The sequence below is a fragment of the Scyliorhinus torazame genome, chromosome 11 (genome assembly GCF_047496885.1).
Source record: "Scyliorhinus torazame isolate Kashiwa2021f chromosome 11, sScyTor2.1, whole genome shotgun sequence".
Taxonomy (NCBI): Eukaryota; Metazoa; Chordata; class Chondrichthyes; order Carcharhiniformes; family Scyliorhinidae; genus Scyliorhinus; species Scyliorhinus torazame.
The window spans coordinates 144,947,661-144,974,407 of record NC_092717.1 but is presented as its reverse complement, the minus strand read 5'-3'; the positions used below and the strand labels follow the sequence as shown (position 1 = coordinate 144,974,407).

Below are 26,747 nucleotides of genomic sequence, written 5' to 3'. Positions count from 1 at the left end.
CCTGGAACTGGCTGGTGGACCTGAGGACCGGGAGGTTGCTGATGCAGAGGTCGGGGGCGTAGTAGCAAGTGAGCCACCGACAGCCCGTCCCCATATCCTCCCTCCCCTATATCCCCCTCCCCGTATCACCTGATCACTGCCTGATGTCTAACCATGCATGCTTCATTGTGTATCGCAGGACCAAACGTCCAGGCACCCATCCCCGCAGATGCAGACCGCCCGCAGGATGCCCCTCGGAGACCACAGGAGACGGAGAGACCCGGACCCTCCAGCATGCGACACCCGCAGGATGCCCCTCGGAGACCACGGGAGACGGAGAGACCCGGACCCTCCAGCATGCGACGCCCGCAGGATGCCCCTCGGAGACCACAGGAGACGGAGAGACCTGGAGCAACAGGGAGACGACACCCCCGTCACGTGCGGGAGCGATCACCCAGCGATGAGGGGGGCAGCCACAGGCCCCCGTCACATCCGAGCCAGGACACCACTACCCAGGACACCACTACCCAGGACACCACTACCCAGGACACCACTACCCAGGACACCACTATCCAGGGCACCCCTACCCGGGACAGCACTACCCAGGACACCCCTACCCGGGACAGCACTACCCGGGACAGCACTACCCAGGAAGACGAAATACCGGACAGTGAGTCAGAGTGGATGGGTGGAGACGAACCCCCACCCCAAACTGCCATGGACTCAGAGTGGGACGAAGAGCACGACACAACGCCACTGCTGTCACCAACACCCTCCACCATCGCAGAAACACTCACCACGGTTGGGCACTTTAGTGATGAGGCGTCTGGTACACTCACTGGTGCGCACAACACAGCCGTCCCGGTACAGCAGGTGGAGGTAGGAGCAGCAGAGGAGCCGGGCGGTCGGAGGGCAGCCCAGGCCAAGCGAACATCTGCCGCCCAGATGGATCCCGGGTTCCTGCAGTTACCACAGCCACACATAGATCCGATGCAACCACCGACCCGGAGACGAGCGAAGAGGGTGACGGGTGGCTTGCGGCGGCTGCGGTCGCAGGTGGAGGAGTCCACCCGCGTCCAGGAGCTAGGAGTGGTGCCGGTCATGCGTGCCACCCAGGCTGACACCGCACGGGTGGCGTCCGCGGTGGAGGCAATGGGTGCGACGGTGTCAGACATGGGGAACGGTTTGCGAGGCCTGGGGCCTTCCGTGCAGGCGGCGTCTGTGGCCCAGGAAATGGCTGCCCTCTCACAGGAGGCCATGAGCCAGTGCCAGCGCCAGATGGCAGAGGCGCTCAACGCCATGGCCCAGTCTCAGCAGGCCATGGCCCAGTCTCAGCAGGCCATGGCCCAGTCTCTGCAGGCCATCGCTGAGGGCATCGGCGCCAGTGGCCATGTGCGAGCCGGCGTCGCACTGTCACAGACAGGGTTTGCCAACCCCCTGGGCTCCATGGCTGCAAACCTGCACACCCCTGTCGATACCAGCACGGGCCTCCAGGACTGGCAGCGCCAGATGTCGGGGGGGCGTCGGATGGCCAGTCCGTTCGCATCCCCCACCCATGTAGAGGCCTGGGGGCCATCGGGCACCCCGAGGGAGGAGGAGGTGGTGTGTTCCGTCCCGGCTCCCTCTGTAGGGGAGGTCCCGGTACACCGCGACACCTCAGACTCCCCCCCTTCCGTCCCAGGTGCATCGGGTGGGCAACGGGCAGGACAGGCTGGCAGCTCGCCATCCCAGTCGCCCGGGCCGCAGCCTGGCCCATCTAGGCCAGGACGCCCCAGGAAACGGCCGCCAAAGGGATCCAGTGTCAGAGGGCAGGAATCACAGGAGTCCACCTCCAGTTCTGCTGTCCCGTCTGGGGAACCACGTAGACGCAGTCAAAGGGCCCGTAAGGCCAAACAATTAGACACTGAGTAAGTTGGCATGGGTGCAGGGCACAGATGAGTTTTAGGGGCTAGGGCACGTGCATGAACTCCTTTCGTTATTAAGGTCAATGTTACACCTACCGAAGCTGCCTTTGTGCTCTGTCCAAAGTGTGCGGGGGTGTCATGTACATTGAGCGCAAGTGTGTGTGTGAGGGGTGGTCTTACCTCAGCCCCAGGTGAGTCTGCCCTCTTCCCCCTGGGCCGCCATCAACATCCCCCGGGCAGAGGACGGGACCGTGCGCTGCAGTGTCACAGCCGCATGCAGGGATGGTCCGGGTGGATGGTGGTACTGTGGCCATGGGTCAGACATAGTCCAACGATGTAGAGCCAGGAGCTCATCGCAGGGCGGGTTGTCATCATCCTCCATGGCCTGCGATAGACACGCATCCACCCGCAACTGTGTGAGCCCGGCCCGTTGTACCGCAGGTGGATCGGCAATGGGGGGGGGTTGTGCATGCGGGTGGGGTGGGTGGGGTTGGGGAGGGGGGTGAGGGTGCTGGGTGGGTGGATGGGTGGGGGGTGTGGGTGGTCGGCTGTTGCCATGGTGTGCGGTCTGTGGCCATACTACCCGATTCCCACGCTCTTTCTAGTCAGTGAAGCGGGCGTCTATCAGTCTGTCCCGTGCCCGCTGGGCCAGCCGGTAACGGTGGACAGCCACCCGCCTGTGTCTACCCCGTCTGCCCTGACCATTGCCCCCATCCCCCTCATCTGGGGAGGACTGCGCCTCTTCCTGCTGCTCCTCCACTCCGCCCTCCTCTGCCTACGGCACATCGCCCCTCTGCTGGGCTATGTTGTGCAGGACGCAGCACACCACAATGATGCGGCCGACCCTATCTGACCGATACTGGAGGGCGCCCCCAGAGAGGTCCAGGCACCTGAAACGCATCTTCAGCACGCCAAAGCACCTCTCGATCACTCCCCTTGTCGCTACATGGGCACCATTGTAGCGGTTCTCCTCCTCATTGCGTGGCCTCCGTATAGGCGTCATCAGCCACGATCGCAATGGGTAGCCCCTGTCGCCCAACAACCAGCCCCTCAGCCGGGGATGGCGTCCCTCGTACATGCCGGGGATGGATGACCGCGACAACACGAATGAGTCGTGTACACTGCCTGGGTGACGGGCGCAGACGTGCAGGATCATCATGCGGTGGTCGCAGACCACCTGTACGTTCATCGAATAGGTCCCCTTCCTATTAGTGAACACGGCCCTGTTATCTGCAGGTGGCCACACGGCGATGTGCATCCCATCGATCGCGCCCTGGACCATGGGGAACCCGGCCACGGCAGAGAAGCCCACGGCCCGGGCATCTTGGCTGGCCCGGTCCACGGGGAAGCGGATGTAGCGGTGCGCCATGGCATATAGGGCATCTGTCACTGCCCGGATGCACCGATGCACCGATGTCTGCGATATGCCGGACAGGTCCCCACTCGGTGCCTGGAATGACCCCGTTGCATAAAAGTTCAGGGCCACCGTAACCTTGACCGACACGGGGAGAGGGTGTCCCCCGCTAGTGCCACGCGGTGACAGGTGTGCCAGCAGGTGGCAGATGTGTGCCACGGTTTCCCGGCTCATCCGGAGTCTCCTCCTGCATTCCCGGTCCGTGAGGTCCTGGTATGACTGCCGGGGCCGGTACACACGGGGCGCCCTCGGGTGCCTCCGTTGCCGTGGGGCCGCGACGTCCTCCTCCCCCTCCTCGTCCTGTCGGTCAGGTGTCCCTCCAGCCTGGACGGCTGCCGCCTGCCCCTTTGCGGCAGCCTGCGCCGCCTCTCTGGCACGCTCCTCCTCCTCCTCCTCCTCATCCAGGGCAACATAGACATGAGCGGCTGCCACCACGGTGGCCAACATCGCTGGATGATCTGAAAACATGACGGCCTGGTGGGGGGGAGGGGAACGACGACATGTCATCATTGCCCATATCCCCTCCTCCCCCCAGCCAGGTGGCATGGACCGCATGGGTCCAACTGTTGGAGGCTGGCACCTGGCCAGGTGGACCAACTCACTTGCCCTCCCATCCCCCTCCTCGGCACGGACCCCCCCCCCACAACCTCCACCTCAGCACGGACCCCCCCCCCCAACCCCCAACCTCCACCCCAGCACGGACCCCCACCCAACCTCCACCCCGGCACGGACCCCCCCCAACCTCCACCCCGGCACGGACCCCCCCCAACCTCCACCCCAGCACGGACCCCCCCCCCAAACTCCACCCCGGCACGGACCCCCCCTCCAACCTCCACCCCAGCACGGACCCCCCCAACCCCCAACCTCCACCCTAGAACGGACCCCCCCCCAACCTCCACCCCGGCACGGACCCCCCCCAACCTCCACCCCAGCACGGACCCCCCCCCAACCTCCACCCCAGCACGGACCCCCCCCAACCTCCACCCCAGCACGGACCCCCCCCAACCCCCAACCTCCACCCCAGCACGGACCCCCCCCCCAACCTCCACCCCGGCACGGACCCCCCCCAACCTCCACCCCAGCACGGACCCCCCCCCAACCTCCACCCCGGCACGGACCCCCCCCAACCTCCACCCCAGCACGGACCCCCCCCAACCTCCAACCCAGCACTGACCCCCCCCAACCTCCACCCCAGCACGGACCCCCCCCCAACCCCCAACCTCCACCCCAGCACGGACCCCCCCCAACCTCCACCCCGGCACGGACCCCCCCCCCATCCCCCTCCCCGGCACGGACCCCCCTCCCGGCACTCCCCCGGAGCCCAGCCTACTCTAACCACCACCCCCCCCCGCCGCGCACACACACACACAACCCGAGACAAACCTCTCCTCACGCAATCAGACTGCGGCCACGCCATTTCCTGCCCAGAGTCAACCCCCCAGGCCGTCACTCACCTCCACGCTGGTCGGCGTGAGCCTGGAGCACCGGGTCACGCCGATGAAAAGGAGGTTTGATTCACGTCGACGTGAACGGTCATCACGTCGACGGGACTTCGGCCCATCCGGAAGGCAGAATATCGGCAGGCCGAAAATCGGCTGCTTTGCGCAGACCCGTGACATTCTCCGCGGCAGCGGCGCCATTAACGCCCCGCCGACTTTTCTCCCTTCGGAGACTTCGGCGGGGGCGGGGGCGGGATTCACGGCGGCCAACGGCCATTCTCCGACCCTCTGGGGGGTCGGAGAATGACGCCCCAGATGTGAACGGCGCCGGCAGGACTCGGGCTTTTTTGGGCAGCCACTGGGCCCAACCCGGGCTGAGAATCGCCGGGAGGGGGGCCGCTCCAACCGGCGCTGCGCCGACCCGCCGGCGCCAATGGTGACGATTCTCTGCTCACCGGAGAATCGGCGGACCGACGTCGGGGCGGCGTCATGCGATTAGCGCCCGGCGATTCTCCGACGCTGCGTGGGCCGAGAGAATCCCGCCCCCGATGGCTCAATAAGGTCACGTCTCATTATTCTAAACTCCACTGAGTACAGACCCAATCTACTCAACCTCTCCTTGTAAGACAATTTCCCCTCACCCGGGATCAACCTAGTGAACTTTCTCTGGACTGTCTTCAATGTCAGTATATTTTTCCTTAGATGAGACTTCCAGGTATGGTCTAACTAGAGCCTTGTATAGTTTTCGCAAGACTTCCCTATTTTTAAACTCCATTCCCTTTGAAATAAAGGCCAACATTTCATTTGCACTCCCTATTACTTGCTGAACTTGAATGCTAGCTTTTTATGATTTATGCAAAGGACCCCAAATCCCTCTGTGCTGCAGCTTTCTGCATTATTTATCCATTTAAATAATAATTCAGATTGTTTACTATTCCTACCAAATTACATATTTGCACATTTTCCTACATTATATTCCATCGGCCACATTTTTGCCCACTGGCCTAACTTGTCTATCTCCCTCTGTAGACTCTTTGTGTCATTTTCAACACTTGCATTCCCGCCTATTTTTGTGTCGTCAGCAAACTTGGCTATAGTACATTCACTTCCCTTGTCCAAGTCATTAATACATATTGCAAGTAATTGTCACCCCAGCATTGATCCCTGTGGCACTTCACTAATTACAGCTTGCCGCCTTAAAATGCCCTTGTTATCCCAACTCTCTGCCTTATATCACTCAGCCAATCCTCTATCCATGCAAATATACTACCCCCAAAACCATGGGATCTTATCTTATTAAGTAGCCCTTTGTGTGGTATCTTATTGAACGCATTTTGGAAAATGTATATTACATCTACTGATTCCCCTTCATCGATTGTGCTTGTTACCACTGCAAAGAATTCTAATAAATTTGTCAGGTATGATTTCCCCTTCATGAAGCCATGCTGACTCTGCTTGATTATATTATGTATTTCTAAATACACTGCTATTACACCCTTCATAATGGTCTCTAACATTTTCCCAATGGCAGATGTTGAGCTAACTGGCCTATTGTTACCTGTTTTTTGCCTCCCCCTCCCACCTTTTGAATCAGGGCAGTTTTCCAATCCACTGGGACTTTTCCAGAATTCATGCCTGATGCCATGCTGACTCTGCTTTACTATATTATGTATTTCTGAATGTTCTGCTATTACATCCTTTATGGTGGATTCTAACATTTTCCCAATGACAGATATTAAGCTAACTGGCCTCGAGCTGCCGTGTTTTTTGCCTTCCTGACATTTTGAATAAGGGTGTTACTTTGGCAGTTTTCTGGTCCTCTGGGATTTTTCCAGAGTTTGAGGATTCTTGGAAGATTACCACCAGTGCATCACTATCTCTGTAGCTACTTCCTTTATTATCCTGGGATGTAACCCATCAGGTCCAGTGGACTTAGCGGCCTTAATTTTCCTAATACTTTTACTCTAGTGATAGTTATTGTATTTATTTCCTCCACCACCACACCTTTGCCTCAAGATTAGTCAGTATTTTTGGAATGCTATTCGTGCCTTCTCCTGTGAAGACTGACACAAAGTATTTATTTACCTATTCTGCCATTTCTTGGTTCTGCATTATTATTTCCCCAGTCTCATTCTCGAAGGGACCTATGCTCATTTTGGCCTCTCTCTTCCTTTTTATATGTTCAAAGAAGCTCTTACTGTCCATTTGTTAGTTTACCCTCACAGTTTATCTTCTCCCTCTTTATTTGTTTTGGTTATCTTTTATTGTTTTTTTAAAACTTTCCTAATCCACTGGTTTACCACTAATCTTTCCCATTTGTACGTTTTTTCTTTCAGTTTAATACTATCCTTAACTTCCTTAGTCAACCATGGTTAATCTATCCCCTTCCCAGAATCCTTGGGTCAAGGACCTGGGATCACAAGATGATGGACATTTGAATTTTGATTGAACTACTGGGAAGAGATTATTGTATGTAATAAGATCACTGCTAAAGTGTGTATAATGTTAAGATGTGTAGCATTGTAAAGAGTTGTGGAAAAATCCTTCAGGTTTTTTTTGATGGCCCATATGCTTTTGGGGAAGAAGTGTATATTATATATGGGGTGGTGGAATTAGGATTTGATTTCTAGTTAAAGAAAAAGAACAGCTAGTTTCCAGTAAGTGATCATGTGACTGGGTTGCCTGGATGATGGACAATAGCAAAAAAGGTTAACAAGTTAACTAAAGGGTTGAGCAGGCTCCTCAAGGCGACGTTTTGTTCAAGCAACTTTAGTGTGAGAGCTTAATATAAGCTGGAGTGAAGGAAATATCTTTTTCAACAAAATTCAGTTAAAATTTTGGGTATTGGCTAAAAAAAAGCAAAAGCTAAGTTAACTGAAGGTCTTTACTAGTAGCAAGTTGAATTTCTTGTATAGCTAAGCTGAGAAGAGTCATGGAGAGACTTTTAGATACAAATCCCCATACGCAGAAATATTAGAACAAGGTGCATTCTGACCAGAGGTTGCTACCTTAGACTCCAGAGACTACCGAAAACTCCAGAGAATGGGGAAATTGCAACCTTATGACAATTGGAGGAGATTTGGAGGCATAACCTTGCTGGAAGTGGCTGCTACATGGCTGGTGGAAGGCTACTAATTTTCAGTTGGGGAAATTGCAGATGACCTTGGAGGACAACCTTGAGCATCTCTGGGTCTAGAAGGCATGGCTTTGGATTTCACCAGCACGGATGGCAGCAGTTTGAGTCGGTTGAGTCGATGCTAAATTCTGAGAGGAAAGCAGGTTTGTGCTCCTCCGAGCCACTACCACTACTCAAGGACAGTGCCTCAGCAATCAAAGTAACCAGTGGCAGGACTGCTGGGAGATCCTTCAAGCTCCCTTGAGCACTGAGAGCTGCAACCGTGATGGCAACAATCTGGGTTTATGTGATTTCAGTCTGAATTTCTAATGCAGGACCCAGACTTTGGGTGGCTTCTGCTTGCGCTGAAATGAAGCTGAGACTTCGGTCATCAGACACTGCATCATGGTTGAATCCACATATCTGCGAATGGAGTAAGCCACTACTTCTATGCTGGGCAGGATGGTCCAGTCTCTGTGCAAGGCCTTGTGTAAGAGTGGACCTGGACTCCTGCATGCTCCTTGATAGTGGTCTCCGGCTTTATCTCAGGCCTACCGATGCATCAAGCATTTCATTGCGTATTCCTCAGCCTTCCTCTGTAGACTATATTCTTCCCTGGTGATGATGTTTCTTCCTGCTCTTTCCGCTGTTGGTATTCCATCATTGACAGGTCAGGTTGCAGTTCTCGGGCATCTGAAAGGAGAAAGGCACAAAGACACAAAGTGTTGAGGGAAGGTGGAGGGAGTCAGAAGTACCTGCTACAGAATCTGTAGCTTCAATATCAAAGGAAGTGGGGTGTGAGAAGGAAGGTTAGGTGTGAAGATACTGTCATTTCCATATCATCTACCCCAACCGCTCATAACTACTTTAATGATTACATAGGATTACATAGGATATAGGGCACAGAAGCAGGCCATTTGGCCCAACATGTAAATGCTGGTGCTTATGCACCACTCGAGCCTTCACCCATTTTTCCTCATCTAAATCGACCATCATAACCATCCATTTTCCTGCATGGGGTTAAGGAAATGCAGCCGGGTCTGCTCCCTCCAGTTGTGCATCACCTTGACTTGCAAGAGAGAGGGAAATGTGTCAGAGTGTGAGTTTGGGTGCTGCAGATGCCAGGCTGAATAGCTGGCAACATTTGTAAGCTGTGAGACATGAGTGAGGTTTTCAGTAGAGGTAAGTGTGCAAGGGTAAGATGAAGCTGTGAATACTCGGCATGAATCCTGATTGATACAGGTTGTTTTGATACGTGAGTGATGGGGTGCAGTGCACTGAACAGTCTGGGAGACTAGTGGTGCAGTTGGGTAAGATGCGGCATTTCAAGCTCCATTCATTAACCTTGTCCACTCATGTGAGGTCACTGACGTTTTTTCAATGCTGCATCCAGGTCCTCAGGTCTTGATTCCTGGCATTGTCCTGTGGGACTGATTGGGTCCTACTGCCTTGTAAGAGTTCGTCTGGAAGGCCTCCTTGACCACTGTGGATCTGTCCTCCTTTGCACCACCTTGGCCAATGTCTCCAGTGCAGCTGGAAAATGTTGAGTTCACTGTCTCCCATATTGTGCCACTATTTTGTCTTTTTTCACTTCATAATAAGTTCCACAATGAATGCCACAATATTCAGCAGCCAAATTGCTCGTCCCCTTTAAGAGATGCAGATTGATTTTTACGTTGTGCAGGCTACATTCAAGTGGTACTAACCTTTCACAATTTTGGACCTCATGATCTGACATGCAGCCGCTCGATGGTGTACTTAGGGTTGGCTGAAATCATGTTAATTAGCAGGCAGTAAAAGTTGACATACTGCTTGCATTGGAAGGGATGGTTAATCACGCCTCGACTCGGGGTTATCACATTTAACTCCAACCTCTTTGAAAAAGAACATTTAAGCTGGGGTAAAAATAACTTTACAAAAATTGTGACTCTAAAACAAATATAGATATAGATTTTATTGATTTTTTTCCTCCTTCCTTACTAGAATGCAATTCCATGGGTACATGGTACCCAATATTGCCTCTCCCAAGATGCGTAACTATTCAGTTATGAGGCTTGATGCTGAATGAGGAGTCTAATCCAGGGCAGAGGCATCCTGTCCTCAAGCAACATCTTTACTGATACACCTCTGAGAGGGGTTCTAGCTAACTCCACCCCCAGATCGTTGGGTATCATTACAAAGCACCTACCTCCACCTTACCTGAAATAGATTACCCAAGCAAGGACCAGGGGCGGGATTCTCCATTGCCCGATGCCAAAATTGGGAACGGCGATTGTGTGGCGAATTAATCACGTGCCAAAATCGCGGGTTTGACACCAGGTCGTGATGCTCCACCCCCTCCAAATCGGCGTCATCGAGATGCGCGCCACGCGCAGTCGCATCCCCGTTTGAATGTCATTATCAGCCCCACCTGCGATGCTCCACTTCCGATGGGCCGGGTTCCTGATGGCACGGGCCCCGTGTGGTCTCAGCGGTCATGAGCCTGGCATGGCAGCTGCAGAGAGAGAAAGAGGGCATGCGGACAGTGTCCAGCACTGCCATACTCCGCCGAGAGCCGTGCCGCTGGCTGGGGTGGCTTCTGCCAGGGCTGGGGGAATAGTGGGGGGTGGCCAGGAGTTGGGCTGTGGGATCGGTGTGGACAGGTAACTGGTCCAGCATAACCGGTGCAATCTTTTCTGGCGCGATTGGTGCGTGTGGTGGGTGTAGGCGTATGCACGGCTGCAGCTCGTCAGCCATCCGCATGTCCAGCACAGACCTGACAATTCTCCCACCGTTTTACGCACGTTCCGCAGGTGGTTCACATGGCACACCCCGCACTGGTACCGTAATCTGTGCGGGAGTGGCTCCGATTTTTCCATTCTGAAACCCCATGGATCCTCCGTTGGTGTCAGCACTTAGACACAGGAACGGAGAATCCAGCCCCAGAACCATCCCAGTTGCATAACTCAGCTACTCACTGAGTAAGTACACTGACTCACTGGGGAAGCTCAAGAATGTTTTAAAGACATGGCAGTGCACCATTGGAGAGTCTGAAGATGACTCATCACATATTCCCTGTGGTGATTACAGTGCTTATTGCTGAATCCCATTGTGAGAGGCAATTGCACAGCCTGTATCTTTTTGATTCTGATTAATCCTGCATCATTGTGCAGTCACGACAATCTAAGGGCAACTTATATTAAGGTCTCATGGGTGAATAGATGGAAACTGCCTAGATCATTAATTGACTCAACATTGTCTTTGCATTGAAAGTAAAAGAAGTTTAAATTACAATGAACATAATCACAAGCACTATTAGTCTGAGTGCACTGTGTTTGTTTTTGATGTCAGGTGAAACTTGAAATTGGGATAACGACTTGTGTCAACACCTTCTGCATTGGACAATGACTACTACTGGCATTTCAAATCCACTTCAATCCAGGGTAGGGTTATCTGGCATTCACCCACCCAATACTGATATTTCACAGTGTATGTGATTCTCGCAATGCTATTTGTGAATGTGCGGAATAGAAGCAGAAGTATGCCATTCGGCCCCTCGAGCCTGATTCCCCCAATCAATAAGATCATAGTTGAGCTGCTTGTGTTTCAAATTCCACATTCCCATCTACCCCCGATAACCTTTCTTTCCTTCCCTAACAAGAATCTATCTACCTCCACTTTAGAAATATTCAATAACCAACCTCCACCACATTCTGAGGCTGATTTCCAAAGTCGTACAACCCTCTTGAGAGAAAAAAATTCTTCTCATCTCTGTCTGAAAAGGGTGACCCCAATTTTAAAACAGTGCCCCTCGTTCTGGGCTCATCCACAAGGTGAAATATCCTTTCCATGTCCACCTTATCAAGAACGTTCAGGATTTCATTCATGGCTGTGTTAAAGGGAGATTCTTGTGTCAAATATGGCAGTATGGTCCTGTGCGAGAGGTTGTCTGCAGGTCAGACTGCAGCAGGTGGTGGTATCACTCTTTTGCTGCCATTCTGCTGAACCTCAGGCAGTTTTCTGCAGACATTTCCCTGTAGCTATTTCAGGGTCTTTTCAATTGCTGAAAATAATGCATTTTGACAGTGCAATTCTGGTACAAACAAATCTTTCCCATGATGCTTCTTTTATCCTCATTATTCACCTTCCAAATACACAAGCAATGCCTGTCAGGACCATCTCCTACAAAAGAGAATCTGACCGTCATCCCGAACAATAAATTGCATTACGACAGCTGATTCCCCCACCATCAACATCCTGTGGATTACCAATGACCAGAAACTCTGTAAAAATAAATTTAGAGTACCCAAGTTTTTTTCCAATTTAGGGGCAATTTAGTGTGGCCAAGCCACCTAACCTGCACATCTTTGGGTTGTGGGGGTGAAACCCACACATACACGGGGAGAATGTACTAACTCCACACGGACAGTGACCCGGGACCGGGATCGAGCCTGGGTTCTCTACACTGTAGGGAGCAGTGCTAACCACTGCACCATCGTGCCGCCCTACCATTGACCAGAAACCTAACTGGGACCAGCCAATTAATAATGTGCATACAAGAGCAGATCAGAGGCTAGGAATTCTGTGGCAAATAACTCACTTTATAACTCCCCAAGACCTGTCCACATCTACGAAGCACAAGTCAGGAATGTGATGGGGTACTCCCCACTTGCCTGGATGAGTGCAGCTCCAACAACATTCAAGAAGCTCAACACCATCCAGGACAAAGCAGCCGCTTGATTAGCACCCCTTCCACAACTTTAACATTCACTCCTTTTACCACTGATGCACAATGGCAGTAGTGTGTAATATCTATAAAATGCAGTGCAGCAACTTTCCAAGTTCCCTTTGGCAGCATCGTTAACCCCACAGCCACATAGAAGAACAAGTGCAGCAGTTACCTGGGAACACCAGCACCTACAACTCCCCCTCCAAGTCACACACCATCCTGAATTGCAACTATATTGCCGCTCCTGGATCACTTGGTTAAAATCCTGGAAATCCCCCCTTAGCATCACAGTGTGTGTACCTCACCACATGGAATGCAGCAGTTAAAGAAGGAAGCTCACCACCACCTTCTCAAAGGTATTTAGGGATTGGCAACAAATGCTGACCTTGCCAGCAAAGCCCACCTCCCATGAATGAATAAACAAAAATCTCTAGCAGAAAGGAGCATGGAATGGGATTAAAGCCTTCATCAATGTTCCCTGAAAGCTGCAACCCACATAGTCACACAGCTACCGGAAAGTTCATTACATTTACAAGGTCATTACAAGCTGTCCCTTTTAAGATGCCTTGTATGTGTGGCTATGTAATGTTATAGGCTAGGGTTTGGAGAACCCCAAAGTGTATCATGGAGTTCACCTGACCCACAACTTTTAATAGATTGTGGTATGGGGAGCACACGGCTTACACTACAGGTATGGTACAGCAGAAAATGGACCAGTGATTTTTAAAACAAAACAATGTTTATTCTATGAACTCAAGTTAACCTTTTTAAAACAAACAGTGAATATCTTAGCAACCAGTAAATCAAATGCACGCCCCAAAGAATACAACACTAAATAACCTGTATTCTGTCCTTTTAACATCCAAAAGACTTAACAAACCTTCAAACAGGAGCACATTAGATTTATATTCAATACTGAGACCTTTTTACAATTCTGAGTTTGCCAAATGATCCATAGATAGTCTTTCATGGCAGAGATCAACAGCAGTGCAGCTCACAGACTCACCCAAGCTTTTCTCAAACTGAAACTAAAAAAGCAGAAGTGGAGCTCAGCTCCACCCACACTCTGACATCACTCCAGTAACATGAGCAGCTCCATTTCTTAAAGGTACATTTCTTAAACACCCATTTCTTAAAGGGTACTCTCACATGACAGTAATAAAACAATTAAAGGTTGAAAGTAAAAATTCACTATTAACAATCAAATGAACAAGCCATGCACAATAGAAAAATCTCAAGGGGGACATTGGTGTCCACCACTCACACGAACCATGTTAATCCTATATAGTCACCGACAGCAAAGAAACAACACTAACCATTTGCCATCACAATAGGAATCAATTGCCAAATCACAACTTTGAAAAACAAATCATGTCAATTGTTTTGGACAATCCAAGTAGCTTCAATCAGCTGTTTGCACCTCATTAAAGGATGATTATTGTATTAATATGTCTATGAAAAGATGGTAGCTTCAGTATTTTCTTGTCATTTTTGATTCCCCTGACTTGGATCCGGAGCCCTGTCAGCACTGTCTCCTGACAAAGCCCCTATAGTTCTCTGACCCTGATAGATTCATTGATTGTTTGGTGTCTTTAAGGATTTAATTGAGTAATTGAGGGCTAGGGAATAGAATGATTTTTAAAGAAAATATTTAGTCTGCAGAAATATAGTCACTATTCTAGATAATGAATAAGCTATTGAACTTTATGGTCATGTCTGCAAGATACAGACATTGTTTCAATGAATGTTCTATGTAAACTCTACCTAATGAAACATAATAGGAAAAAACCATTGTATTGAAAAGACATTTAACAAAAACTGATACAAACAAGTAACAATAGCAAGGTTGATGGCTGGTCGTGACGCAAAAGACATGTGAGAAAGTGCATGAAGATATTAGATTATGCCAGGGGAACATTAGTTAATTTTGAATAAATGACCAATGTTTAATTAATTAATCATCTTTTAAGTAATTGACACCTATTTGAACAAATCAGGAAGCCTCAGCTGAGAATTAGAACTAATGAAAAATAAATAAGAGACTAAACTATGGGTGGGATTCTCCGACCCCCCGCCGGGGTCCGTATTCTCCGGCGCCAGTTTTCGGGCAGGGGCGGGGTTTACGCCATGCCGGTCGGGGGCTGTTGGCAGCGGCACCCCCGGCAATTCTCCGGGCCCCGATGGGCCGAGCCGCCGTCAGTTCCTGGCCAGTCCCGCCGGCGTGAAGTGGACATGATCCCACACGGCGGGACCTGGCTGGTAGGCCGTCTAGTGGAGTCCTCGGGGGGGGGGGGGATGCTGGGGGATCCGGCCCCGGGGGTGGGGGGCTCCCACGGTGGCCTGGCCCGCTAATGGGGTTCACCGATCTGTGAGCGGGCCTGTACCATGGGGGCACTCATTCCTTCCACGCCAGCCTCTGTAGGGCTCCGCCATGGCCGGCGCAGAGAAGAACCCCCCTGCGCATTCGCAGGAACACTCCCGCCGTTCTGCGCATGCGCGGAACCACACCGGCAGTTCTGCGCATGCGCCAACCCGCGTCGGCCCTTCGCCACCGGTTTGCGCGCCGCCAACCCCTCCAGCGCCGGCCAACCCCCAGAAGTGCAGAGGATTCCGCAACTTCCGGTTGGCCCGACACCGGAGTGGTTCGCGCCGTTCTTGGCGCCGCTGTCGGGCCATCCCGCCAATTGCGGGAGCATCCCGCCCAATAGATAAGGATTTCCTCAAGAGTAAGACCATACGATCAATAGTTTATTCTGAATTCTTGCTTTTTGGAATTCTTGTATCATCTGTTACATTACTTTTGTTTTAAATTTGTTTCTTTATATTTTTCTTACGTTTATTTTTCAATGCTTTTTCACTATTTTATGACCAGCTCATGTATTGTTTTGGTCTAAGTTTTGATTCAGTTCTTTTGCAAGTGGCCTAAATTAAATAATTAGCAATAAAGTTGCAACTTGGATACCTCCAATCAACCGGATTTTCGACTCTTATTTGGAAAATAAATAAGAGATCCTACAGACCCCTTCTTGTTGGTTAAATTGCTATCACTGATCCCCAGGTTAAAGCAGGAGCTAGACCTGGATGTCGCACTAGACCCTGCTCTGGATGATGGTGGTACTGCCCAGCAGCTTGCTGAGCTCCTTGCTGTTGTGCATGGTGCGCTGCAGATGGCAAGGGCCCACATTTCCTCTCAGTTCCTGGATCTCAGCCCTCGTATACTCAAGACAATCAAGAAGACGGGGGCTCAGAATAATTAGCTTTGCAGAGCAGGCAGTGAACACAGCTAGTTGGGAACTGAAGACTGGACTGAGGCATAACTGTCTTAGCTTTCACTTGAGTTTTAGAAGGAGGCAATTATGCTTCTTAAATATTTTGGTATGTTATTCATGGATTATCGCTGGGAATTTGCATTGACACCAACATGCCTGCTTTAAGTGTTAGGGACTGGATGCATTTCATCAATATGTCGCAACCTAAGAAAGTTTCATAGATCATAGGTCATAGAATTTACAGTGCAGAAGGAGGCCATTCGGCCCATCGAGTCTGCACCTCAGCCCCACTCCATTTTATCTCATACACATACCGCATTCATTTTGAAATCCTTGTTCTAATTTTCAGATCCCTCACAGATTTTCTTCTCTCTTCCCATGCAAACTTTTCCAACTGTACATGCCATCGTACATCTTCCAATATTCTAACTGGGGTCTACTCAGCCACATCTTCTTGCTCCATGACTAATGGTGGAGTATTGAGGCATCATACACCCGCTTCTTGAAAATGCTTTTCTTTCTAGGTTCAAAATCGCTATCCAAAGCTATTAGTTTGTGCTTATGACCATTGTCCAAATCTTTTCTCCTTGAAAATAAATGAAAATCGCTTATTGTCACAAGTAGGCTTCAAATGAAGTTACTGTGAAAAGCCCCTAGTTGCCACATTCCGGCACCTGTTCGGTGAGGCTGGTAAGGGAATCGAACCGCGCTGCTGGCCTGCCTTGGTGTGCTTTAAAAGCCAGCGATTTAGCCCTGTGCTAAACCAGCCTCTTACCCTGGCCCCTTGACCACTGCCCTCTCCACCTGCTTAATAGCCTTGGAATATCTTGTTAAGCAAAGCACAAAATAAAAGTGCAAAATATTGCAGTTCCACCACAAATATAAACAGATTTCAGCAACACGGTGGGTTGAAGGTGTACTGTGCAAATTAATACTTAGCTCATTGACACATGTGCCTATATTCCCCTGCCTATTAATGAAGTTTAACCTCTTCATTAAATTTACCAAAAGGAGGTTCATGCAAATGCTTAAAGCACTTAAAGCAATTGAAAAGCAGCTTGCAGCAGCACAGAATGGCCAAAAGAAGCCGGGAGACACCGGCTCTCGAGCATTGCATGTCTCGCAATGCTTCACGATACGTTGCAATGTAAATCCCGCCCATTGTGGGCAGATACACCTCTAGGCAAATCTACATATTAAAGTGAGACAGCTAATCTCACTTTAATGTGCAGTTTCCCGAGGTACCCGTGGCATTGGGATCTATCCCCTTCGCCTGGGAGACCTTGGACGAGTGCCGTTCAGTACTGGTCTCCACAAATGGGGACCAGGTGGAACGGCACTTGTGGGATTCTCCCAGGGGATCACAGGCCCCATGTGCATGCCCTTTGGGCAGGGTGGTATCCTAGCACTGTTGGTATCACCTGGGTACCCTGGCACTGCCAGCCTGGCACCCTGTCATATAAAGATAAGACATCATGTGCAGCATGATGTGTTGGGTGTTCTGGATCACAAACAGATCACCAACACTTGAAGTGGTGCAACTCTATTTTATTATAAGGTTAACTATATTAACATACTTGAACTGTGGGTAAATGCAATACCAGCTTTAACTGTTGACCCTTGCCTAGTCCTAACCAGGTGGTGCACTCAGCACATGGTGAATGTCTGTGTTGCAGGCTGTGAGCTCTGTGCTCTGAGCTGGCTGCTACTAAAATCAGCAGGAACTCTCCTGTCCCCTGTCTTTATAGTGCATGTGCTCTCACTGGTGATTGGCTGCGGTGTTGTGTATGCTGATTGGTCCCACTGCATGTCCATCAGTGTGTGTGTGTGTGTCTGCACCATGATATACTGGTGTATATTATGACATCCCCCCTTTTATATAAAGAATATGGGCCTGCGTGACAATAAATATTGTGTAGTGAATGTACCTGACTATGTGTGTGCGTGTTATTTACATGACTATGTACATGAGGCTAATCTATTTACACGGGAAGGTGCCTGGTGCCAAGAAATTGGGTGTCACACCGACAACGAAATGAACATTATATACAGACTACTGGAACAATGAAACAGGATAACAGAACAGATCAAAGAGTCCAACATTGTAAAACTCATAAGTCAAGTCTCTGTGCAACTCTATTTTATTATAAGGTCAACTATATTAACATACTTGAACTGTGGGTAAATGCAATACCAGCTTTAACTGTTGACCCTTGCCTAGTCCTAACCAGGTGATGCACTCAGCACATGGTGAATGTCTGTGTTGCAGGCTGTGAGCTCTGTGCTCTGAGCTGGCTGCTACTAGAATCAGCGGGAACTCTCCTGTCCCCTGTCTTTCTCGTCGTGTGCTCTCACTGGTGATTGGCTGCGGTGTTGTGTATGCTGATTGGTCCCACTGTATGTCCATCAGTGTGTGTATGTGTGTCTGCACCATGATATACTGGTGTATATTATGACACAGCATACGGAATATTGTGCTACAACAGTAGAGAAGATGTATTGAAAGATCAGTTCGGTCCATCCAAGGGTCATTCAGGAGTCTGATACCAGTGGGGGAGAAGCTGTTTTTGAATCTATTGGTGCGTGTTCTCAAACTTTTGTAACTTCTGCCTGATGGAAGAGGTTGGAAGAAAGAATAACCCAGGTGGGAGGGGTCTTTGATTATGCGGCCCACTTTCCCAAGGCAGCGGGAGGTGTAGACAGAACCAATGGATGGGAGGCAGGCTTGCATGATGGACTGGGCTGTGTTCGCAACTCTCTGTAGTTTTTTTTACAGTCTTGGGCCGAGCAGTTGCCATACCAGGCTGTGAAGCAGCCAGATAGTATACTCTCTCCTTAGTGCATCTATAAAAATTAGTAAGAGTCAGTGTGGACATGCTGAAATTCCTTAATTTCCTGAAGAAGTAAAGGCACTGGTCTGCTTTCTTGGTTATACGGTCGACATGGGTGGACCAGGGCAGATTGTTGGTGATGTTTACATCTCGAAACTTGAAGCTGTCGACCATCTCCACCAAGGTAAATTTCTTCCCTTTCATGCGTTGGAAATCTTTGAGGTGCTTTTTCCACGTTCAACTTCATCCCCCTTTAACTTGCTGAGAAGCCTGAAAGCACTGAATTGCATTTGTTTCATTCAATTTCATGGTCCATTACCTTTTACGAGCGTCTTGAGTGATGTGTTCAGGCTATTACAAAGGAGGGGTTGCTTTATTTGTTTTTATTGCTCTTCATGGTCCATTAACTCTGAGGCACTTCCTCTTTTGAACAGGTTTTGTTCCTCATTGCAAATTTTTTAAAAAGGCTGTTTCTTTTTTCTGAAGTGCTTCCTAGAAAGTGCAGGAGCTCTGTTTTATTTCAGCTGGGGCTTCCCCTGTTCTGAAGTCCATGCTACAAAAACCAGATGCATGTCTGAGTGCAGCCCCCTGTAACCCTGGCAGTGCGAACCTAGCACTGCTCCCGGCGCCCTGTCAGTGCCAACATGGCAGTGTCAACATGGCAGTGTCAACATGGCAGTGCCATCTGCCAGGGTGCAGGGCCAAGTTGGCACTGCGAAGGGGTGGGGCCAGAATGGGAGGGATTGAGGGGGGGCCTGAAGGGGGGACTGAGGGAGGTGCTGAAGGAGCATCCTTTTGCAAACCCTTGGAGAGGTGTCACTCAATCGGGGAGGATAGGGGAGGTCCTTGCCAGCAATTTTTAAATGGTGATCCCATCTCTGAGGATTCAGCCTGGCTGTCTTCTTCGTGTTCCACAATGCAAATAACCCCTGGCTCCAAAGAAATTTCCAAATGTGGGTAGAATGTGCATTTATTGCTCAAGCCCAATTGCCCTCAAAAAGATGGTGGTGAGCCACCTTCTTGAACTGCTGCAGACCATGTGATGTAGATACACCCACAGTGGGCTGTTAGGAAGGGAGTTCCCTGATTTTAACTCAGTGAATGAAGGAGCGGCGGTGGCACATTACAAATCAGGATGGTCATGTGGTTTGGAGGGGGCCTTCCAGGTGGTGGTGTTCCCAAGTATTAGCTGCCCTTGTCCTTCTCGATGGTAGCGGCCGTAGGTTTGAAAGTTGCTGTAGAAGAGTTCCGGCAGTGCATCTTGTAGTTGGTACACATGGCTGCTCCTATTCTTGGTGGTGGAGGGATTGACAGTTTATGGAAGAGGTGCCAATCAAGTGGGCTGCATTGTCCTGGATGGTGTCGAGCTTCTTGAGTATTGGTGGAGCTGCACTCATCCAGACAAATGGAGAATATACCAACACTCCTGACTTGTGCCTTGTAGGTGGTCAATAGGCTTAGGGGATTCAGGGGATGAGTTACTTGCCACCGGATTCTGAGCTTCTGACCTGTTGTTGTAGCCAGAGTATTTATATAGCTAGTCCAGTTGAATTTCTGGTCAATGGTAACCCCTAGAATGTTCCGCGTGGGGGATTTTACTGTATGTGTGCTTATAGAAAACTTTTATATTTGTTGCCAGACTTTTCTCGTACTCTCTCTTTACTTCTCTTATTTGTTTCTTCACTTCCCCTCTCAACCCTGCTTGTTCTCAATTGTGCTAATCACCTGACATCTGAAAAAATGCACCATTTTTCTGCTTCATGTTCCTCTCCATCTTTTTCTTTAACCAGGGAGCTCTGGATTAGATTACCCAACCTTTCCCCTTTGGGAGAATGTACCTTGACTGTACCCAAGCTATCTCCCCTTTGAAGGTCGAACATTGTTCAGTTACATTTTGGTCTGCCAATCTTTGTTTCCAATTTTCCTGGACCCAGATTTGTTCTCACCCCATTGAAGTTTGCCCTGCTCAATTAATTATCTGGATTGCTCCTTGTCCTTTTCCATAGCCAGCCTAAACCTCACGTTATAATGATCAGTGTTCTTTAACTGTTCACCTACTTACACTTAATCCTCTCGACCCACCTCACTTTCCTGGAACCAACGATGCCTCCTTCCTTGCAGGTCTGCGATCATACTGATGAAGGAAATAGCCTGGAACACACTCTCAGAACTCTTGCACTTCTCTGCTCTTCACACTATTACCAACCCAATCTATATTCAGGTAATGAATATCCCCATTATAGTCACTCTATAATTCTTGCATTTCTCTGCCATTTCCTTGCAAATTTGCTCCTCCATGGGCACAATGCAGCAGACTTGCATTAAAGTCTGCTGGACGGCAGGTTTAGCGGGGTGTTTCTTGACGGTTGCAGTGCCGGGTTCGATCCTAGCTCCGGCTCACTGTCCGTGTGGAGTTTGCACATTCTCCCCATGTCTGCATGGGTCTCACCCCCACAACCCAAAAGATGTGTGGCGTAGGTGGATTGGCCACGCTAAATTGCCTCTTAATTGGAATTTAAAAAAAAAAATGTTTCCCTCTCCACAGATGCTGCCAGACCTGCTGAGTAATTCAAGCACCTTTTGTTTCTATTTCAAATCTCCAGCATCTTCAGTATTTTGCTTTCATTTTAGGTGGCTAACTCAAACTTGATCATTTCTAACTACTAAATGTAATATGGCATTCGCCCTTTTTGGTTCTAGGAGACATTGTCGCAGAAAACTACCCTGTTCACACTCAAGGAATTCATGGTATTTCTGACATCTATTAATCTACATATTCCAATCCACATGAAAGTTAAAATCTCCCATTAAAACCATACTACCATTGCTACATCTTTCTCTCATCTCTGCGTTTATGGGTAGGGTCCCCCCCCCCGTCACAGTGAGTGTTCCGGCAGAGGAGGTGGCTCGATATTGACCGCCAGCAGGATCTTCCAGTCCCTCCGACATCTATGGCATTTTGCTTGGCTTTCCCATCCTGCCGCGGGGGGCCGCCTTCAGTGGAAAGGGAATATCCCACTGGCATGGAGGGTGGGAAAATCCCGCCCAATGTATTTGACCACTTTACAGGTGTTATCAGGGACCCGATACATAACAAACACTACAGTTTTTAATCCTTTTCTGTTTCTTAATTCTATCAATGGAAAGGAAAATCTAGAGATTTTGGAACATTACCTCCGACGTGTAACAGTTACTCATTTTCATTTGAAACAAATGTTGCTGTCATCAAAACAAAAGGAGCAGAGCTTTGGATATGTGCATCATTCTGATCATCAATGTTGGTGCTTAATGGATTGGATTTGACAGCCCCCCCCCACTGGGCGTGCTTTCGACAGAAGAGGGGGGGCACATTAAATATGACTAGTGGGTAGCCCACTGCCTCTCTGGCCATCTCCAAGCTCTCTCCCATAATACAGTAAGAAACTGCCAAAATCAGCAGCCCACCCGCCATTTTTAAAATGCTAATTAATAGCCAATTGAGCTTGTTAACAAGTCCTTTGGTGAGGCGGGGGTGCCCTGTGTGTATCTGGGGCTCATGCCAGGAATCGAACTCGGGGATGCCTTGCCCTTAAGAGATCTGGTGAGGGGGAGATTACCGATCCTGTAAGAAGTAAATTGGGTGCAGGGGGTATCTGGAGGCCGCAGTGGAGTGGATGGGGGGGCAGGGGTCAAAAGAACGGGGCGGCATTTAAAAATGGTGCCCCGATCCACAAACACTGGGGGCGATTCTCCGAGCCCCGCGCCTTGCTGGAGAATCGCCGCAACCGCGCCACGATGCTACGAGGCCGGCGCGCGATTCTCCGAGGTGCGGCGAATCGGCGCCATTTGCGCCGGCGCGGTTGGCGCGGCGCCGGCCGCGGGCCGCTGGAGTCGGCGGGGCCACCAATTCACCGGCCAGGATGGCCGAGCGGCCGCGCCGATACAACAGAGTCCCGCCGGCGCCGTTCACCCCTGGTCGCTGCCGGCGGGAACTCTGTGCGAACGGTCGGGGGGCGGCCTGTGTGGGGGGGAGGGGGGCTCCGTACCCGGGGGGGGCCTCCGATGGGGTCTGGCCCGCGAGCGGGGCCCAATGATCGGCGGGCCGGCCTCTCCCAGCCCCCCCCCGAGGGCCTACTTTCCTGCAAGGCCGGCCCCTGAACACCGACGCCATGTTGAGTTGGGGCCGGCGCACTAAAGAAGTCCCCCGCGAGGCTGGAGCGGCGTGAACCGCTCCAGCGCACAGGGGGCCAGAATCGGTCGTCCCCGTGCCTCTTTCGCGCCATCATGAAATGCGCGCCGTTCATGATGGCGCGAACACTTGGGCTCCATTTGGGAGAATCGCCCCCACTCTTCCTGCACTGGCGAACTGAGCTCGTCGGTGCAGGAAATGAGGTAAGTGCGGCCTCCGAAGGGTGTTCCTTGCCGAGACCAAAACAAAAGGCCAAGTCAGCGCCAAGAAAGACCCCGCTAAACACGGCCCGAACTGGACTCTGTTTCTGTCCCATTAAATCACAGCCTACGTCTTGATAATTTAACACAGAGATTGACTTTCCCTCGCATCAGAGCTCACCAGGGAGAACTAGAACAAAACCATCTGAATGTTAGAGCGGTTTTAAGTTTCATATTTTTCTGAGGTAACATTTAGTGAGATGTTTACTTTGCATATTCTCCTAATCTTTACAGGTAAAATTCAAGTTAAAATGTGGGAGTTGCTTGACACAGACGTTGAGAAAAAGCAGCTGGTCTAGAATTTCCACATGGGTTCTCCTAATCATCTGGTGTAACATTAACAGCCAATTATCCCATTTCCCAAGGGTTTCTGCCAATGTTAGGGCCAACAACCAAAAGGACATTTTGCACTATTATGCCTGGAAAGCAATTGCTGCCTAAGTGGTCCTAAATATGTTTTGAAAATATGTTGTTTTAGTAGAAATTGATTCCCCAATGATGTTATTAAACTTATTAAACAAAACCCACAAGTTTTAATTGCTTGCCAAAAATAATCACAAATTGGGGGAAAAAATTCAGATAATATTATAATGGAGTAATAATGTGGAATACAGTAGTTCTTAATACAGGTAGCCTTACAGGGCAGCACGGTAGCATTGTGGATAGCACAATTGCATCACAGCGCGAGGGTCACAGGTTTGATTCCGGCTTGGGTCACTGTCTGTGCGGAGTCCGCACATCCTCCCAGTGTGTGCGTGGGTTTCCTCCGGGTGCTCCGGTTTCCTCCCACAGTCCAAAGATGTGCAGGTTAGGTGGATTGGCCATGATAAATTGCCTTTAGTGTCCAAAATTGCCCTTAGTGTTGGGTGGGGTTACTGGGTTATGGGGATCGGGTGGAGGTGTTGACCTTGGGTAGGGTGCTCTTTCCAAGAGCCGGTGCAGTCTCGATGGGCCGAATGGCCTCCTTCTGCACTGTAAATTCTATGTTAATCTATGTATTGGCTGGGTGTTGGATCCAACTCTACTCAATGAATATAACATGTTTTGCAATTAAAGCTAAATAATTTTTTTAAATGGGGTTTATTCTTACCTTTAGGGAGATTAATTTGAAAAAGGACATTAGTATTACATAAAACAAACTATAAAGTTTCACAGCTTACTCTATTTTGTCATTTAAAAAAATATTGTGAGAATTTGTGTTTGTAGCTTTGTAAGCTTAAAATTAATCAGTGTTATAATTGATAACATCCATTACAATTGAGACAGGCATGAAAGTGTAACTCAAACAAAACAGTAACAAAAATGTGGAATCAGTGACCCAAGTACCTACTTTTTCAGGTATTCAAGGCCTTCAAAACTGGCTTCCATGTTGCTAGGCAAACTGAATTCTCATCAGGAGCATAATAACGCCATGCACACTAAATTTTTAAGATAAATTATCAATTTTGGAAGGGAATGAAAGTGAAAAAAATCATAATAGTAAATAAAAACAGTGAATTGTGTGTTTTTGTTTGTACAGTTGAACTGAGAAGTGGCATACATGCCTGAAGAAAGGAATTGTTATGACAGTTTCGTAATATCTCCACGTGGCAATAAGATCGCTTCTGTTGAGGTTCGTGGTGTAAAACCTCCATGCCGCCTGCATTAAAACAAAACACGGAAAAGGAGATTTTACAAAATATGATCTCAATCAAAGCCTGTTTTCTACACAAGAGGTGATCTCATTGAAGCATATCGTATTCTTAAGGAGCTTAACAGGGTAAATGTTGAGAGGATGTTTCCCTTCATGGGAGAGCCTAGGACCAGAGGCCATAGTCTCAGAATAAAGGAGTGCCAATTTAAGAGTGAGATGAGGAGGAATTTCTTCTCTCAGAGGGTTGTGAGTCTTTGGAACTCCTTGCATCAGAAAGCTGTGGGGGCAGAGTCCTTGTATATATTTAAGGCTGAGATAGATAGGTTCTTGATCAGTAAGGGAATCAAGGGTTACTGGGAAAGGGCAGGAAAATGGATGTGAGAAATGTCAGATCAGCCATGCCCTATTGAATGGCAGAGCAGGCTCAAGGGGCTGAATGACCTACGCTTCTTCCTTTTTCTTATGGTCTTACAAGTTCTCCCTCATAGACTTTAATGTAATGTGCCTTTAACCTTGCCAATTGATCTCTCATGGGTTAAACATGGCAAGTGGTGGCAGTTTGGAAATGGGACTCACGTCAAATAGAAACTGGAAGAATACAATCACTTGAAGAGCTCACCTCAGGAAACCCATGACCAGTTAGTCTGGTTTCCAAAAAGAAAACATGAGGCACACAGAAGTGCTGACTGACTTTCAGCATGAGTTAATACTTTTAACCTGCCTACACTTTTTGCTCAGTCAGGCACTGTGATTGAGTGTAAGTGTAGATATTGAGGCAGGGTAAATATATTGCAGCTCCCAGGGAGCCTGAGCAATTGGGTCAATTGTTGCCCTGACACATTAGGTACTGAGAGGAAGATGGACACAGTGCTGTACAGTTTGTGTCCGTTCTTTCAAAGCAAACATGTTAAAATGGTCATTCAGAAAACCTTTTTTTCTTATTGGATTCATACATGACAAATCACATAAAGCAATGCTGGAACAGACAAACGCCTTCTGGGGAGAAAGGGAGGGAGCAGGGGCTCTTTATTTTCTTCTGCTCAAGCAAGTTGCAGTGGCTTTTGGGATCTATCTAGAATGCTGATGGACAAATGTAATAGAAATCTTAAAGGGGAATTTCCAAAAAGGAGGATTCAACAGGAGTCTGGGATGCTCAGAGGCCGAGTAACCTCCGTTGCACCACAAGTTTGGAGGGTAGAGATATTGGCATTCAGTTCACTGGTCAACTTGTGATTTCTTTTTGTTAATTTTTCATATTGTGGCATAATAACTTTCACATTTAGAAGTATCCTGATGACTGCATGAGTGAGGAGCTATCACAACAGCTATGAACCAGAGATATATTTTCCCGGTATATAATAGGAAATGCGTTTTTAGTCGAGGTGACGGGCGAGAATTGACATTGGGAAGAAAGATTTTGTGGAATATGATTGGTGAATAACGAAATAATATGACATAAAAAAGAAAATGCTGACAGTTAACCAATGAAAAAGAAGAAACTCATACACAGACTCAGTGCTCCCAACTGAGATGGCTTTTTTCTAATTTTCTAACAGGATTTCATGAGAAGAGATACAAACATTTCAGTTTACCACAGAGGATTCAGTAGGTCTCTGCTTTTTCTTTCACTCCAGTTGGCTCAGGAGGAACTGGTCACACTGTACACTGTCTCCATCGGGAGAATAAATTGCTCTCAGCTCTGGTTTACTCTCAGTTACTCCACCAATGGGTGTTGTGTTAAACAGCTATTCCAACGCTTTCCATGTCCCACAGTTGGAGCATGAGGGACACAGCTGGTGGCTCCAGCAGTTGGATGTAAATACTCAAACTTTAGTGTCCTCCCTGATGTTTAGCTCATCAAAAATATCACATCAAACATATGTTTGTTGGATCCGAAAGCACTGGAACGGACCTGTTCAACTCTGTGTGTTTGCATCTGTGCATGTGTGTGTGCGCGGCGCATATGTATATGTATGCGTATGGTGTATATGTGTGTATATATATTTGTGAGTGCGGTGTATGTGTAT

The 26,747-nt window shown here is 49.1% G+C and overlaps 1 protein-coding gene across 3 annotated transcripts in view; it reads right to left on the bottom strand.

Annotated features, from left to right (window-relative positions):
• kcnq3 (potassium voltage-gated channel, KQT-like subfamily, member 3) overlaps positions 1–26,747 on the bottom strand; it is a 609,891-nt gene that overhangs the window by 121,573 nt on the left and 461,571 nt on the right. For all 3 annotated transcript variants that reach the window (XM_072467851.1, XM_072467853.1, XM_072467852.1), the window contains one exon: positions 24,632–24,726. In XM_072467851.1, coding sequence (XP_072323952.1) covers positions 24,632–24,726 — 95 coding nt within the window. The remainder of the gene's footprint in view (positions 1–24,631; positions 24,727–26,747) is intronic.